Below are 17,829 nucleotides of genomic sequence, written 5' to 3'. Positions count from 1 at the left end.
AGCTAATATTTCTAGTACCATTTCAGGTACAGCACAAGTTAGGTGGAGTAGATAACTTTTCTAAACTGTCCCACCATGAAATAATTTGGTGGATCATAGTTAGCATATCGTGCCCAGTTTAGGGTTCCTTGCTCAAATAAATTTGGCAAGGCCATGCAGAGTACAGAAGGGATTTTAAAACAAAGATTGAAAGATTTTTGTTAACCCAAAGCATTGAGGGATATGGGGCAAGGGTGGGTATATGAGGTTAAGGCACAGACTGGCCATGATTTCACCAAATGGTTAAATAGTTTCATAGTAATAGAAGTAGGCTATTTAGCCTATGTTACTATTCATTAGGTTATTCATGAAGGCCTGCCTTCTCAACCTTGCCCCTCACCTGAGGTATGGTGATCCTCAGGTTAAATCACCACCAGTCTGCTCTCCCTATGGTCATCTGGGACTATGGAGACTTCACCTTAACTATTATTCAGAAATTATTATCCAATAGGGTTGTGGATACAAATTCAATAGTGGCCTTCAAAAGAGGATTGGATAAACACTTGAAAGAACAAAAATGTAGGGATATGGGGAAAAGGAGCGAGACTAACTGACTTCTTCAAAAGAGTCAACACAGACTCAATGAGCCAAATAGTCCGCTTCTATACAATACTATCTACTGACTCTAGTCAATGGTCAGATGGAGGAGATAAATAAGTAGGACCAAGCATGAGGTAAGGTGAGAGGTCAGCCAGAACACAAGTAGTTGAAACTGAAGATGACAAATGCATAGATAAACATTTCCACAGGAGACAAGTAAAGACAGGAATGGGGTTAGGTAATGCTATGGAGGTGAAAGTAATCTGTCTTTGTGATGGAGGGGCAATGAGGCCGAATGGCATAAGATTCAACAATTAACAACCATGGTTCAGCCTGGAATCAGTGGCAAGGATAAGAAGTTACCCAGAAGTTATCTGCCTTCCTGCTTCCCCACTGAACCAAGACAGACAATAATGAACTTCGTGACTGGGTATTAGTGTCTTTTTAAAAATCAACTTTCTGTACAAATAATCCAGTAATTTAATATTGCTGAATTTAAATCCAAGCCTTTATTTATTTTCATTCAATCTATAAAGCAAAATAATCAAAAAGTTCAAGTTTCAAAACAGTTGGTTTTCTAGCTTTGAAGGTAACATTTATTAAAAGACATGCACAGTCGTAATTCCCTGGGGTTAATTTAGTGAATTTATGAACTAAGTTTCCATGCTTGTATATTCCAGATTTTTCCAGCAACTTTCTCAAATATGTATTTTATCAGTTGCACTGCTGTAATGCTTTCTATTTACATAGTCCTTTTAAACTTTAACTGGGGATAGTTAAAGAAAGTGGAGACTCGGGGCTTGAATTACTACACTCATGTATAATTCATTTCTCATTCAAGCAGTGCCAGACCTCTGAAACAACTCACTTCGGAAAATGCAGCATGATCACAGAGCTCTCCAAACCCCAACAGGGCTTTAACCAACAAGATTTTGACTGGTTCTAGTTCCTTCATACAGTAAGGCTGGAAAGTTTCAATGCCAGATTTTTATTCATTTATGTTAATTAGGCCATTTACAGAGTTTTAAAAATCATGTTAGCAGCTCAAATGCACAATCATATCCTGTTATAATATAATGCAAAATGAAGAGACTGGCTGGTAGGCATTCTGACTTATGTCCAATTCAGGCTGATGTCTGTAAATTTCTGGTCTGCTGGTTGTAAACTATTCAATCAATTTGGGCTTGGTCATTTCCATCCCAGTTCCTGTTGGGCAAAGGTCCAAATCACAAGTCTTGTACCTACCTATTGTTTGTACCATCAGCTAATGGGAACAGCTTTCAACTACCATATTCAAACCTGTCATAATCTTGTACACCCACTCAATATCCTTTGCTCCAATTACAAGCCCACTTTCTCAAACGTAACCTTGTAGTTAAAGCTCCTCATTCCTGGAACCATTCTGGTAAAACTCCACTGCACCCTCTGAAGAATCTTCACACTTTTCCTAAACAATTTATATAGCAACTTTAATGAATAAAACGTTCCAAGGCAGCACAATAAAGTATATGAGGAGATATTAAGTCAGATGACTAAAAGTTTAGTTCAAGTTGTAGGTTTTAAAGGAGTATCTTAAAGGAGGAAAGCAAGATAGAGAGCTGGAGAGGCATAGGGAGAGCAGTTCTGAGCCTACGCAACTGAAGACATAGGCAGATCAATTAAAATTGTGGCTGCACAAGAAGCCAGAATTAGAGGATTGTGGTATTGGATGAGATTACAGGGGAGAGACATAAGGATTAAAATGTTTGACCAGAAGCCAGGAGGTCAGCAAGCACAGGGGTAATCGGCAAACAGGACTTAGTACAAGACCAAGGGCAGCAGCGTTTTGGGTGTCTTCAAGTTTGTGGAGGGTAGAGTACGGGAGACCAGCCAAGAGTGCGTTGGAATAGTCAAGTCCAGAGGTAAGAATGAGGCTTTCAGCATAAGATCTAAAGCAGGGACAAATCTACAGAGTTGAAAACAGCTGGTCTTAATGGTCACAAATTTAAAGCTGGGGCTTATCTCAGGATTAAATTTGACACCAAGGTTGCAAAAAGACTGGCTTATCCTCAGACTATTGCCTTAAAGAGGGATGGAGATAGGGAATAGAGTTTGCAGTAGGGACTGAAAACAATAGTTTCAGTCTTCCCAATATTTCATTGAGTGTAGTTAGCAGAGCCATATGGAGTGATATCATACTTATATTCAGTGTGTGCATTTGAATGTTAACATTTTAGTGCATTTCTTGGGAAGGTGAAAGGTAGTGAGCATTTTTTGTTCATTGCAACAACTTTATTTCCCTGGATACTGAAGTGTGTTAAATAAATAGTAAATGTATTTCACATAGATATTAATCTATTGAGTGCGTGCATGGGAGGTGTTTGCTACTAAAATGTGCACATGGCTAAAATACTGTCACTGTAGCCACATCTGCGACCAGTCAGAACTTGCTACTGGACAGCACCAGATTACCATAACAGACCTACATTTTCAACAACTAAACTCAACTCTAATCCAGCTGTTTTTAACCACCCAATCCTCCTCCTCTGAACACATTTCAGGCTTCCAGGTGGTGCTCATCTTTACTGTTGCATCAATCTGATGGAAGATCAAAGCTGTTGAAGTTTACATTTGAGCTATGGTCCTAGCAGTCATCAACCTCACCAGATCACTGATGAAAGAATTGACAAGGTTAACCAACTGTGGTTCTTGGAGACAATCATTTCTTCAGCTGCTCTTTTGTTCCAAATGACAAAATTACTCTCTCCACATTAGCTCAAAAGAAGAGTGGAATAGCTGGTCCCTTATAGAATCAAGCACTCTAAAACCTTTTCAGGTAGATTACGCACAATCTCCTGTTCTCCCATGCACATCAAGTTAAAAATGCTAACCACGAGATGTCGAGTGGGCTCGGGGTCACACTGTTAGCTGCAAACAGTAAACTGCAAAAAAGGTAAGTGCTCCCTTAATAATTGTGTGAAGAACACAAGGGGGCAGGGGAGGAATTCTTGAAGAGTGTATAAGAAAGCTTTTCTTCTTGTATTTCCAGCCTTTAGAGAAGGCAGCAGTGTTGAAAGTAGTGCTTGGGAATGAACTGCAGCAACTAGAGCTTGTTTCAATTGGAGAACATTTTGGAAAAGGTTTAGAGTAGTTATGGCAAAGTCAGAGTCGTACAGCGCAGGAAAGGCCCTTCGGCCCATTGGGTCTGCACTGACAATAACTACCACTAAAGTCGGGTTAATCCCATTTTCCAGCACTTGTTTGATTTGTCACATGTATTAACATACAGTGAAAAGTTTTTTTTTGCGCGCTATATAGACAAAACATACTGTTCATAGAGAAAAAAAACGAGAGTGTGCAGAATGTAGTGTTACAGTCGTAGCTAGGCTGTAGAGAAAGATCAACTTAATGCAAGGTAAGTCCATTCAAAAGTCTGACAGCAGCAGGGAAGAAGCTGTTCTTCAGTCGGTTGGTACATGACCTCAGAGTTTTGTATCTTTTTCCCGAAGGAAGGCGGCGCAAGAGAGAATGTCTGGGGTGTGTGGGGTTCTTAATTATGCTGGCTGCTTTGTCGAGGCAGTGGGAACTGTAGACAGACTCAATGGATGGGAGGCTAGTCCCACACCCTTGAATGTTATGATATTTCAAGTGCTCCTCCAAATACTTTTTAAAAGTTGTAAGGTTGCCAGCCTCCACTATCTTCCCAGGCAGTGCATTCCAGATTCTCACCACTCTGGATTTTTTTCTCCTCAAATCCCCTCTGAATCTCCTGCCCCAACCCTAAAACCGTGCCCCCTCGTAATTGACCCCTGAAACAAGGGGAACAGCTGCTTTCAATTCACCCTGTTCATACCCATCATAATCTTATACATCTCAATCATGTCCCCCCCGCAGCCTTCTCTGCTCTAAAGAAAACAATCCAAACCTATCCAGTCTCTCCTTACAGCTTAAATGCTTCATCCCAGGCAGCATCCTGGTGAATCTCCTCTGTATCCATCTAGTGCAATCACATCCTTCCTATAGTGAGGTGACCAGAACTGCACACACCACTCCAGCTGTGTACATTCTGTACAGCTCAAACATAGTCTCTTTGCTCTTATACTCTATACTCATTACTGATAAAAGTATCCCACATGCCTTCTTAACTATCCTATTCATTTGCTCTGCTGCCTTCAGGGATCTGTGAATAAGTACCCCAAGGTCCATCTGTTACTCAGCTTCCTAGTGTCCTGCCAGTCATTAAATACTTCCTTGTCTTGTTACTTCTTCCAAAGTGCATCACCTTGCATTTATCAGAGTTAAATATCATCTGCCACTACTCTGCCCATCTGACCAACCCATCGATATCTTCCTGTAACCTACAACCAGTCTTCACTATTACCACCCTACCAACCTTGGTATCATCTGCAAAACTTATTCCCCCCACATTCTCATCGATATCATTGATGTATATAACAAACAATAAGGGTCGGGGAACAATTAAGTGAAAAAACTTTCAGCTGGAGGGGGCCAATTTCAGCAAGTTAGAGGGACCTGGTCCATGTGGATTGAAAGATTGTAGAAGAAAATATGCATCTGTATAGTGCCTTTTATGACAACCTGATGCCCCAATGCACTTTACACCCAGTGGACATAATTTTTGAAGTGTATTCACTGTTGTAATGTCGAAAACATGGCACCAATATGCACACAGCAAGATCCAATAAACTGTAATGTGATAATGACCATGTAAATCAGTTTTTAGGATGTTGATTGAGGGATCAATGTCGGCAAAATATAAGGTATAACCCTCTGCTAAAATAGTATCATGGGGTATTTTATGCCCACGAGAGAGGGGCCTCAGTTTAACATCTCATCTGAAATTCGACAGCCCTGACTAAGCAGCATTCCTTCAGTACTGCACAGATGGTCAGACCCGATTGCTGTGCTCATGTCCTAGAACAGAACTTGAACCCACATCTTGACTCAGAGGCGTGAGTGCTACCAATGAAGCCAAGGCTAAAGTATTTTGCTCAGTTTAGGGAACCACACTTTAGGAAGATGTCAAGGACATTGAGAAGGAATAGAAGAGACTTAGAATTATATCAGGGATGAGCAAACTCAATTAGAAGGAGAGATTGTTGAATCTGGAGTTACATGGAATTTGTACAGAAATAAGTCATCCAGTTAACCTGGTCAATGTGCCACACACAAGTGTGCTCCTATATCTTTTTTATCTCACCCTATCAACATAACCTTCAATCCCTTTTTGCCTCGTGTACTTACTTCACTTCTACTAAATCCATCAATGCTATTAATCTCCACAATGTATCTGGTTATGAATTGCAGAAAAAGGGGTCAAAACCTTCTAGCTTCCAGTGTGTCAGGTTCATGCAATGGTTCTGAGGCACAGACCTATGTGGGAATTGCCCAAGTCTCAATTTCCAACGGGCAATTTTCCTGCTCCCCAGGACTCTGACTCCAAGTTTGAGTTGGAGACATACATAGGAAATAGAAGGAGGCGGCCATTTGACCCTTCGAGCCTGCTCCGCCATTCATTATCATGGCTGATCAAATTCAATACCCTGATCCCACCTTCCCCCTCATATCCCTTGATCCCTTTAGCCTCAAGAGCTATATCTAATTCCTTCTCGAAATCACACAACATTTTGGCCTCAACTACATTCTGTGGTAGTGAATTCCACAGATTGACAATTTCTCCTCAACTCAATCTTGAAAGGTTTAACCCTTATTGTCAAACAATGACCCCAACACCACAACTGCACGCAATATTCCGGGGGGGGGGGGGGGGGGGGGGGGGTGGCCTCACCAACGCCCTATTCAGTTGCAGTAAAACATCCCCATTATTCAAATCCTCTCACTATGAAGGCCAACATACCATTTGCCTTCTTTACTGCCTGCTGTACTGGCACACTCACTTTCAGCAACTGCTGCATGAGGACACCAAGATCTTGCTGATGTTCCACGTCTCTCAATTTACACCCTTTCAAATAATAATCTACCCTGGGGCAGTATTATCTAACTGGGTGGTTACTGAGGAAATGTTAGATAGGTTACAACACGGTCTAACACTTAAGTAACTACACTACTGATGCCACCCACCCCACCCATATCACCCCTTTACTTACCCAACCACCCACTCTCACTCGTACAAAGACTGGCAATTTAAACTTGCATCATGGTAGCTAGTGCTGTAAAATGGGGCATGTCTTATCTTCCCGACTCAACTCCACTCCAATGTGGTTGCCAGAGGGACACCCCGCATTTCTGGCAAAACCAGGTTGGAGGGTTCCGGAAGAAATGTGCAGTAATGTATACGTGGACTTTAGTAAAACCTTCTGTAAGGTTCCTCATGGCAGGCTGATACAGAAGGTGAAGTCATATGGGATCTGAGGTGAGCTGATAAGATGGATACAAAACTGGTTTGGGAATAGAAAGCAGAGATTAGCAGTGGAAGGATACCTTTCTAAGTAGGGGTCTGTGACAAGCGTTGTTCCACAAGGATCAGTGGAAATAAATCGGATATAAATAGATGATTTGGAGGAAAATGTAGGTGTGAGGATTACCAGAGGATACAGCAGGATATAAATTGGCTGGAGACCTGGGCTGAAAGATGGCAGATGGAATTTAATCCAGACAAATGAGAGCTGATGCAATTTGGAAGGTCTACTGCAGAAGAAAGTATACAGTAAATGGTAGAGCCCTTAGAAATATTAACATACAGAGGGATCGAGGCATGCAGATCCACAGTTCCCTGAAGGTGGCAACTCAGGTGGACAAGGTGGTCATGAAGGCATATGTCATGCTGGCCTTCATCGATCAGGGCGTTGAGTATAGGAATTGGAAAACCACGCTGCCGTTGTTTAAAACTTTGGTTAGGCCACATTTGGAGTGGTGTACAATTCTGGTTGCCACGCTACTGGAAGGATGTTGATGCATTGGAAAGGGTGCAGATGAGATTTACCAGGATGTTGTCTGGTTTGGAAGATATGGACTATGAAGAAAGGTTGAACAAACTTGGATTGTTTTCATTGGAGCGTTGGAGAATGAGGGGGACCTGACAGAGGTTTACAAGATTATGACAGGCTTGGATAGAGTGGATAGTCAGAGTCTTTTTCCCAGGGTCGAAGGGTCAATTACTCGGAGGCATAGATTGGAAGCGAGAGGGGGAAAGTTTAGAAGAGATGCAAGCGGCAAATCTTTCACAGACGGTGGTGAGTGCCTGGAACACACTGCTGGATGTGGTGGTGGAAGCAGATTCTGTAACAACGTTCAAGAGGCATCTCAATAGATACATGAATAGGCAGGGAATAGAGGGATATGGACCACGTGGAGGCAAGAAAATATTAGATGAGAGGGGCATCTGTGTCGGCACAGACTTGGTGGGCCAAAGGGTCTGTTCCTGTGCTGTACTGTTCTTTGCAGTGTCAGATCAGGGGAATTTTCAAGCAATGTGGCAATCAGACTATCATTGATGCTGCTTGGAAGATTCAGGATGTGGAGATGCCGGCGTTGGACTGGGGTAAGCACAGTAAGAAGTCTCACAACACCAGGTTAAAGTCCAACAGGTTTATTTGGTAGCAAATACCATAAGCTTTCGGAGCAATGCTCCTCACTCCATCTGACGAAGGAGCATTGCTCCGAAAGCTTATGGTATTTGCTACCAAATAAACCTGTTGGACTTTAACCTGGTGTTGTGAGACTTCTTACTGGAAGATTCAGACCAGTGGTCAGGTTCTGGAGACAATGTACAATCTGAACACCCTTAATACAACGTCAATATTAAACTGGTCAACTTCTTCTAACACACGATTTAATTGGCATGTTTGAAACCCTGATCTATGGAGAAATTGTTTCCAGTGGTGGAAAGATTGGCAAGAAGACATTGAATCATAGAATCTCTACAATGCAGAAGGAGGCCATTTGGCCCATCAAGTCTGCACCAATTCTCCGACAGAGCATCCGACCCAAGCCCTATCCCCGTAACCTCTCCTATTTACCCTAATCCCCCGAATGTACACACCTTGGGACACTCAGGGCCAATCCACCTAACCTGCACATCTTGAATTCCTGGGTATGAGGTGGTTGTCTCAAGTGGTCACAACCATCTTACTTTGTGCTTGCAGCCAGTGGAGAGATTTCCACCTCACCCAACCTGCCCTCAAATTCAACTTTACTAGGGTTCCTTGATGCCACACTCAGTCAAATGTTGCCTTGATATTGAGGGCAGTTACACTTACCTCAATATTGGATCTCAGCTCTTTTGTCCATATTTGGGCCAAGGTTGTAATGAGGTCTAGAGTTAAGTAGTTCTGGTGGAACCCAAACTAAGCACCAATGAGCAGGTTATTGGTGGGTAAGTGCCGCTTAACAGTGGTGTTGATAACTTTTACTGGTAAGTGAAAGTAGGCTGATGGATGGCAGTTGGTTAGATTGGATTTGGTTTGCTTCTTGTGGCAGGACATAATTATTTTTATTAGTTCCGGAGATACGAGCATCGCTGGCAAGGCCAGCATTTATTGCTGATCCCCAAGTGCCCTTGAACAGGTGGGAAGTGGTCTTCTTCAACCATTGAAGCCCACATGGTACAGGTACATCCACTGTGCTGTTAGGGATGGAGATCTAGGAATCTGACCCAGCAATTTTCAGTGTTGCCGGGTAAATGCCTGTGTGCTGTGTATGCAGGTAGTTCTGAAGCACAAGTCTTCAGCACTATGTCAGGGCTGATAGTCCTTGTTGTATTAAGAAGTGGCTGAGTACACTGGATAGCTATGACGTTGGGGGTCTCAGGAGAAGATTAAGATCTAAAAGGATTTAAATAACCACTTGAAGGAAAATAGTGTGCGAGGTTCTATTTCTTGTAAAATGTCAGATTTACTCTATATTATCTATATGTACACTTGGGCTTGCACTATGTAACTAAAGAGAACACTGATAAAACTCTGCTGCGCTTTTCTTCTACATGTGACAACCACAGCTCTCACTGTTGCAATTAAATGTCTATTGCAATTTCACAGACTGTCAGCTGTAAGTTAAGCAGAAGGATTTTAACTACTTCAGAAATTGTCAATTTTTGCCCATCAGAATGAGGTGTGAGATATTTAAAAGTTGTGCTTTTAAAACAGTGTTCACACAAGTGTCAAGATGAAACTGATCAATTTCTGGCCTTTTAAAGAATTTTGTTTCTCCAAATAGTGAAAATGACACGAATCTAGAGTAAACACAGGAAATGCTGGAAACATTCAGCTGGTCTGGCAGCATCTGTGGAGGGATAAACAGAATTAAAGTTTCAGGTCAAGGACCATGAAGGTGTTAGCCCGTCTCAGTAATCAGTAAAGATCACACACCCATTGTGTCAGTTCTCATTTTTTAATCCTGTATCACTACCAAATACTAAACACATTGCAAAGTCTCTAGACTGTCAACTCAATTAGTTATTCAGTACAGGACTCAAGTTAGCAATAAGTCAGACAGCATATGAGCCACAAACTGCCTCTAATATTGAAGACTAATGTTCTAAAGTGACAGAAGATGCCATAAGTAGGGGGAAAAAAATCTTGTTGCAGAAACTATTTAGAACACTGCAACATTTGAAATCTTGTTATGTAGAGCATCTCCAAGAGATGCTTTGCCTTGCCTAACTTGCATAGTGTGGGAATATAAAAAATTCATGCAAATAAACAATGCAAATTTTTAAACCAATTTCTTCCTACAAAACCTCAATGCATTTATCCAAAGCAATTTTGTCTGTACCAAGAGCATAGTGAACATTTCAATATACAATACTTATCATGCATCTTTCAGCATGTGAAGAACAGAAATGAATGACTAAAAGATGGAATAGTCAGGTTCATGGCTGCTTTGAACAGATCACATGGAATAATTTATAATCTGGTAAATTTCTCATCCAACCAACTCATTGTTGTTCTCTGTAAAAAAAGAAGTGTTTAGGTAGTATTGGTTCATTTTATGACAAGAGGTTTAACACATGGGCAGCACGGTAGCACAGTGGTTAGCACTGCTGCTTCACAGCTCCAGCGACCTGGGTTCGATTTCCAGCTTGGGTCACTGTCTGTGTGGAGTTTGCACATTCTCCTCGTGTCTGCGTGGGTTTCCTCCCACAGTCCAAACATGTGCGGGTTAGGTTGATTGGCCATGCTAAAATTGCCCCTTAATGTCCAGTGATGCGTAGGTTAGAGGGATTAGTGGGTAAATGTGTAGGGATATGGGGGTAGGGCCTGGGTGGGATTGTGGTCGGTGCAGACTCGATGGGCCAGATGGCTTCTTTCTGCACTGTAGGGTTTCTATGATTCTACAACAGTATATATTTTATAATAGAGGATTAAGTTCACTGAATTATTTTGAGTGAACAGCAAATCCAATCAATTTGTTTTCCAAATGGTGCCTGTTGTAACCATGTAGAGGGCATCAAGTTACATTCAAACAGAATTAAATTGTACAGCGGCACTAAAAAGCCAGTGTGATAAATCTTTAAAAGCTGCACTAGTGGAAAGTGTGAATGCAATTCAGATATATATCAGTTAGATATTTGTGTTTTCCAGTAAGAGTATAGGAAGAGGTGGTGTTTAGCTGTTGTGTTGTTACTTTTAAAAAATCTACAATTCCCACCAACACAATATTCAACTGCCTCTTCAATAATAGTAAGAAGTTTAACAACACCAGGTTAAAGTCCAACAGGTTTATTTGGTAGCAAAAGCCACACAAGCTTTCGGAGCCCCAAGCCCCTTCTTCAGGTGAGTCTTCAATAATGCCAGCACCATCCTAGATATTGGTTACTCTATAGATTTCTACCTGACATCAATCCCAAAATTTCACCAGTTTGTACCCATGTTCTGTTATCCTGGTTTAATAAGTGTTCAAGGCAGCAATATGTTGCAGAACAGTTTGAAACAATTTTGGTGCACATAAACATGGTCAACTATACCTCATGTGCCGTAACAAGCCCAGAAATCTAAGTGACGAAACAAAAGTACCTACCTCTGTACTCCTCAGCTAAAATAAGTCATATTTGTCACTACATATATAAGCAGCAAAATGATTGCAGATGTTGAAATCAAATAAAACTAAAGATAAACCATGTGAGAAACACACGGAGAGAATATACAAGCTAATATTTGAGTTAAGAACCATTGTCAGGATTAGAAGACATTACAGTCAGCCAGCATTTAAAAACGGGGAAGAAATACACGCACGAATGACTTTCCCTTCCCCTTTTCTTTTTAAATGTTCATATGTTCCCAAGTTTGTGTTTCATATTTATTGCTACACAACAGTCACAGGCTCTTCACACTGAATCAGAATATCACTTCCTTGTTACACAATTAATGTAGCACAACCTGGACATTTTTAAAACTTTACTTGAAGCCACACTGGAGTAACGGTCACACTTGTAAAGCTGGGAAATGTAGAACAACTTCCCTCACAGGACCTTACTGTTGTTCACTGGAGTTATGTTGTCATTTCAAGTTGATACACACCAGTAACACAAAAGTGCTGATAACTACACCCTTGATGTACATATTACTAGTTTAAGCAGTGGTTTGAACTGCTGCCTCACAGCGCCAGGGACCCGGGTTCAATTCCGGCCTTGGGTGACTATGTGGAATTTGCACGTTCTCCCCGTGTCTGAATGGGTTTTCACCAGGTGCTCTGGTTTCTTCCCACAGTCCAAAGATGCGCGGGTTAGGTTGATTGGCCTTGCTAAATTGCCCCTTTGTGTCAAAAGATTAACAGGGTAAATACATGGGGTTACGAGAATAGGGTCAGGGTGGGATTGTCGTCGGTGCAGACCCAATGGGCTGAATGGCCTCCTTCTGTACTTTAGGGATTCTATGAAATACCAATCCCCAGATCAGCTCAAAAGAAAGTTTTCAATTCCTTGTCACTTCAAAACTATTCTAGCCAAACATTTTTCTGATCCATTAGGAGTTACACTAACCAATTTTGCTCAGCTCCTTATCACCACGAGAACAATTTCTATCCAAGAGTACTCCATTATACAAATGATGTTAAAAGCTGATAATATAAGCTAGAACCACTAATCCAATGATTCAACAATCTGTAGCCCATAAAATATTACAAAAGTATACATTTTTTCTGCGTTTGGTAAATAATTTGCCATGGTGTCAAAGTGACCCAATTTACAGGTGTTGCCACAAGGGAGCTTAAAGAAAAATGAGAAAGAGGTTCAATAATACAAACACTTTTGTGAGTTGCACCTAATCCACCCAGCTAGAAATGATAACCGAAAAGATGACAGTAAGAATTCTACTTACAATGGCATATTCCTCTTCAATGAAATCTCTTCGCTATCTGAATCTTCATCTGTGCTATTGACAGTTGCATCGGAATCCACATTTTCTTTGATGTGTGAAATCAGTGCTTTTGAAAAACACGTATATTCGTAGAGTTCAGAGTTGTTGGGATTTGGGATGAATCCAGCCTGCTCACCGTCACTGTATTCTATTCCAGCACAAAAAGCAGACTCGGTCTTTGAACTGGTGATTTTGCTCATTTCTGTCAGCCTTTGGTGCTGGGATTCTATCAATTCTTGAATTTGGCACTGAACATGATGCTCAACATGCTTAGCCTGTATTAGCTGTAAACGCTTTCTCAGTCGGCTGGCCTTTTTAGCTAGCTCTTGTTGTCTGCCAAGGCACTCAAGCAGCTGAGTATTCATTTCAGTTTCCCTTGTACTTGCAGAATTACTGAGTTGTTTTTCTTGTTTTCTCTGCTGGGCCGATTGCTTGGCACCACTCAATAAATTTCCAATCGGAATGTCATCCTCTGCTGGTACAGTTTCCCAAGTTTTGTTTGCTTTGGTTGGTTTCAACTCTGCTTTTTGATTTGAAGTTATGCCACCGTGAGTGTTGAGGTTCGCTGAAACTGAATTACAGGCCAATTTCATGTCACTAGCAGCAGTTAACATGCCCTTACACTTCAAAGGACTGTTTTTCTGGGAGCTTAAATCTTTCATACCATTTTTATTACTACCAAGCTCCACATCAGGTACAACATATATTTTGCTAGCATTAGAAGCAGATGTTGGCTTAGTTCTGTCACAAGATAACTTTTTTTTGGCAAGAATTACTGAGTTTTTGCTAAACAATTTCTTCCTGCTATTAAAATTACATTTTAAAGACAGTATGTCTAGTAGAGAATTAGCACTGGTTAACAAAGCTGTATTGTTTGGGATTGAAGAATGCACAATTGCAGAACCATAAGGTACATGTTTCAGATCAGTTGCATCACTGCCAAGCCCATGTCCTGCAAATGGATATGCAAGTTGAGACCAAGCAGATTGTGTGTCACATTCCCCATTTAGCTTCTGTTCTGTAGTGGAGTTTTCCTCGTTCATAAATGTGTCAGGTTCAATGGAACTGGAGGGCAAGGAAGACGACGACAGCTGGAATCCATGTCCCTCTGTGGCCGTTTCAGTGAGAGCAGGAGCCATTGTAGCCATACAGTGTTGCTCCAACAGCTCCACTGCTAAAAAAATATTGCCCCTATGGAAGAAAATGGATAAAAGAACTCAATGGCACAGCAAAATATTTGAAGCCCTTAGCTGACATATGCCAATGGTACATTTAAACTTTATGAACATGCTTCCAGAACGGTTCTCTATAAACCTCAAACCAGTCAACACAAATATCTCAGGTATATAAAATTAACTTCAAGATACCATTGTGTTAAACCAGTCTGTGTCTGGCTATATATTGTATTTGTTTACTATTCAAACTTTACAAACATCTTTTAAAGTTTATTTTATTTATTTTCATTAGTATCACAAGTAGGCTTACATTAACACTGCAATGAAGTTACTGTGAAAATCCCCTCGTCGCCACACTCCGGCGTCTGAGGGAGAATTTAGCATGGCCAACGCACCTAGCCAGCACGTCTTTCAGACTGTGGGAGGAAATCCACGCTGACACGGGGAGAACGTGTAGACTCCGCCTAGACGGTGACCCAAGCCGGGAATCGAACCCGGGTCCCTGGCGCTGTGAAGCAGCAGTGCTAACCACTGTGCCACCGTGCCACCCACATCTTTTGCAAGTATCCAAGTGTTTCCAAATGGCACAAAGATGTACCAGTGAAAGAAATGTCACATGCACAACACATGTATAAAATGACTGAATTTGCATTGATGGAAATAAAAGAGCCCTAAAGGACAGTTATCTTGCCCAAGAAAGTGATAGTCAACTTCAAATGCAACAAAACAATTTTCAGCACCTCAAGGGTCTTAAAGAAACCCTCATTATCATGCTTTTGTGTGTTAAACAAACGTATTCAGGGTGAGACATTTCAGTCATGTGGAGTGACTGAGAAGCTGGTATTTTCCTCGTTAGAAAATGTTGCGGTTATTTTTGATAGAGGTGTTTAAAATAAGGAAGAATTTTGATAAGAGTAAATATGGAGAAACTGTTTCCAGTGGAAAAAGACAGATTTTAAAAAAAATAGGAGCAAGAATAAGCCATTTGGCCCTTTAAGCCTCAATAGCCTGATCCCACCTTCCCTCCATATCCTTTGATCCCCTTTACCCCAAGAGCTACATCCAAGTCCTTCTTGAAAACATACGATGTTTTGGATCATCTGCTTTCTGCTTATCACTCTCTGGGTGCAAATATTTCTCCTTATTTCAGTCTTGGACACCCCCATCATTGGGAACATTCTTCCCCCATCAGCACTGTCTAGTCCTGTTAGAATTTTATAGGTTTCTACAAGATTGCCCCCCTCATTTTTCTAAACTCCAGTGAATATCATAACCGACTGAATGTCACCTACGCCAGTCCTGCCATCCCAGGAATCAGTCTGGTAAACCTTCTCTGAACTTCCACTACAGCAAGAACATCCTTCCTCAGAGAAGGAGACCAAAAATGCACACAATATTCCAGGTGTGGCCACACCAAAGCCCTGTATAATTGCAACAAGACATCTCTGCTCCTGTATTTGAATCATCGTTATGAAGGCCAACATACTATTTGCTGCACTTGCATTCTTCAGCGATTGGTGTATGAAGGTACCCAGGTCTCATTGCACATTCTACTCTCTTAATTTATAGGATCATCTGAATGGCTATTATCCACCAAAGTGGATAACCTCACATTTATCTACATTATACTGTATCTGCCATGCATTTGACCACTCACTCAGTGTCCAAATCACACAAGCATCTCTGCATCCTTCTCATAGTTCACCCTCCCACTCACCTTTGTGCCATCTGCAAATTTGGAGATATTACATTTAATTCTCTCATCTAAATTAGTTGAATAGTTGGGGCCCAAGCACCGATCCATGCGGTACCCCACAAGTCATTGCCTGCCATTTGGAAAAAGACCAACTTATTCTCTTTATTTCCTGTCTGCCAACCAGTTTTCTATCCATCTCAATAATTTCCCATGTAGGATTTTGTTGAAAGCCTTCTGAAAGTCCAAATGAACCACATCTACTGGCTCCCCTCATCAAGTGTACTAGTTACATCCTCACAGAATTCAAGTAGATTTATCAAGCTTGATTTCCCTTTCGCTAATCCAGCTGACTCTACAACTGTTTACCAAACGTTCTGCTATAAATGGACTCTAGAAATTTCCCCACTACTGACATCAGGCTGACTGGTCTGTAATTCCCTGTTTTCTCTCAACCTCCCTTTTTAAACAGTGGGATTACATTAACTACCCTCCAATCTGTAGCAACCGTTCCCGAGTTTATAGAATCTTGGAAGATGACCACCAATGTATCTATTATTTTGGCAATTGGCAAAAGAACAAGATGAGATGAGCACTTCTTTAATAAAAAGATGATCTGAAACTTTCAAAAGGGAATTGGATAAATGCTCAAATAGGAGACAGCAAGTGGATAAATTATTAGGTGGCTCCTTCAAAGAAGTGACACAGAGACTATGAGCCCATTGGCTGCCTTCTGTGCTGCAATATTCCAGGATTAAAGTCAGCCCAAGGACAGCAATACAACTATACAGAATTCTACTTTACAATGTAGAAAAACAAACAATGCTGCTTTATCACTTTCAAATCAACTATTTCAGTGGAATTTATCTACGTGCCTAAAGGCAACCACTCATCTGACAACGTGGAAGGAAAATCATTACTGGCTAAGCATCGCATTGTGCTCAAAATGCAAGGAAGTTTCTGAGGAAAAGGCAACTCTGGATTGCAGGACAAAATCAGTCCAAAAAGTATTTTATGGGAAGCAAGCTGCTATCCCAATTGAAGTGACCTGGGAATGATAAAATCCAAAATAATGGAACTCTTACCAGTTTGCAAATTCAAGCTATTGTAATAAAAAAATTATGGAGCTGACTTAGAGCATCATTTTTCAGTCCATTCATGGGGTCTGGGCTGCTGCACTGGCTAGGCCAGCATTTATTGCACATCACTAACTGCCCTTGAGGTGGTGTGCAGCCTTCTTGAACCGCCGCAGTCTGTGTTTTAGGAACACCCACACTGCTGTGAAGAAAGGAGTTCCAGGATTTTAACCTAGCAACAGTGAAGGAATGGCAATGTGGTCCCAAGTCAGGAGGTGGTGATGTGCCCATGCATCTGCTACCCTTTTCCTTCTAGGTGACAGAGGTTACGGGTTTGAAAGATGCTGTCGGAGGAGCCTTGGTGAGTTGCTGCAATACACCTTATTTAGGGTACTGCTACCACTGTGCATTGACAGTGGAGGGAGTGAACGTTGAAGGTGGTGGATAGGGTGCCAATCAAGTGGGCTGCGTTGTCTGGAGTCTAGCTTCTTGAGTGTTGTTGGAGCTGCACTCATCCAGACAAGTGGCAAGAGTATTTCATCACATTCCTGACTTGTGCCTCGTAGACGGTGGACAGTTCTTGTGGAGTTATGCTGTGTGGAATGCCTCTGAACTGCTCTTGCAACCAGTTAGCCATTATATGGCTAATCCAGTTCAGTTTCTGGTCAATGGTAACCCCCAGATTGTTAATAGTGATGGATTCAGCGATGATAATGCCACTGAATGTTAAGGAATGATGATTAGATTCTCTCTCGTTGGAGATGGTCATTTCCTGACGCTTGTGTGGCTTGAATGTTACTTGTCACATATCAGCTCAAGCCTGAATATTGTCAAGGTCTTGCTGCATATGGGCACAGACTACTTCAGCATCTGACGAGTCGCAAATTGTGAATGCTGTGCAATCATCTGCAATTATCCCCATTTCCGGTCTTATGATGGAGGGAAAGTCATTGATGAAGCAGCTGAAGGTGGTTGGGCTTAGCAATCTACCC

General features: G+C 41.5%; 1 protein-coding gene across 4 annotated transcripts in view; it reads right to left on the bottom strand.

Annotated features, from left to right (window-relative positions):
* Positions 1 to 14,106, bottom strand: part of kansl1l (KAT8 regulatory NSL complex subunit 1-like) — a 91,810-nt gene extending 77,704 nt beyond the window's left edge. For 2 of the 4 annotated variants that reach the window (XM_078228818.1, XM_078228820.1), the window contains exon 1: positions 12,855 to 14,106. In XM_078228818.1, coding sequence (XP_078084944.1) covers positions 12,855 to 14,041 — 1,187 coding nt within the window. In that variant the 5' untranslated portion in view covers positions 14,042 to 14,106. The remainder of the gene's footprint in view (positions 1 to 12,854) is intronic. The other 2 variants (XM_078228822.1, XM_078228821.1) reach the window with 1 other exon arrangement.
* Positions 14,107 to 17,829: the final 3,723 nt, after the last annotated feature.

Source organism: Mustelus asterias, chromosome 14 (genome assembly GCF_964213995.1).
Source record: "Mustelus asterias chromosome 14, sMusAst1.hap1.1, whole genome shotgun sequence".
Taxonomy (NCBI): domain Eukaryota; kingdom Metazoa; phylum Chordata; class Chondrichthyes; order Carcharhiniformes; family Triakidae; genus Mustelus; species Mustelus asterias.
Note: the sequence above shows the minus strand (reverse complement) of the source record. Positions and strands in the feature narration are given on the sequence as shown.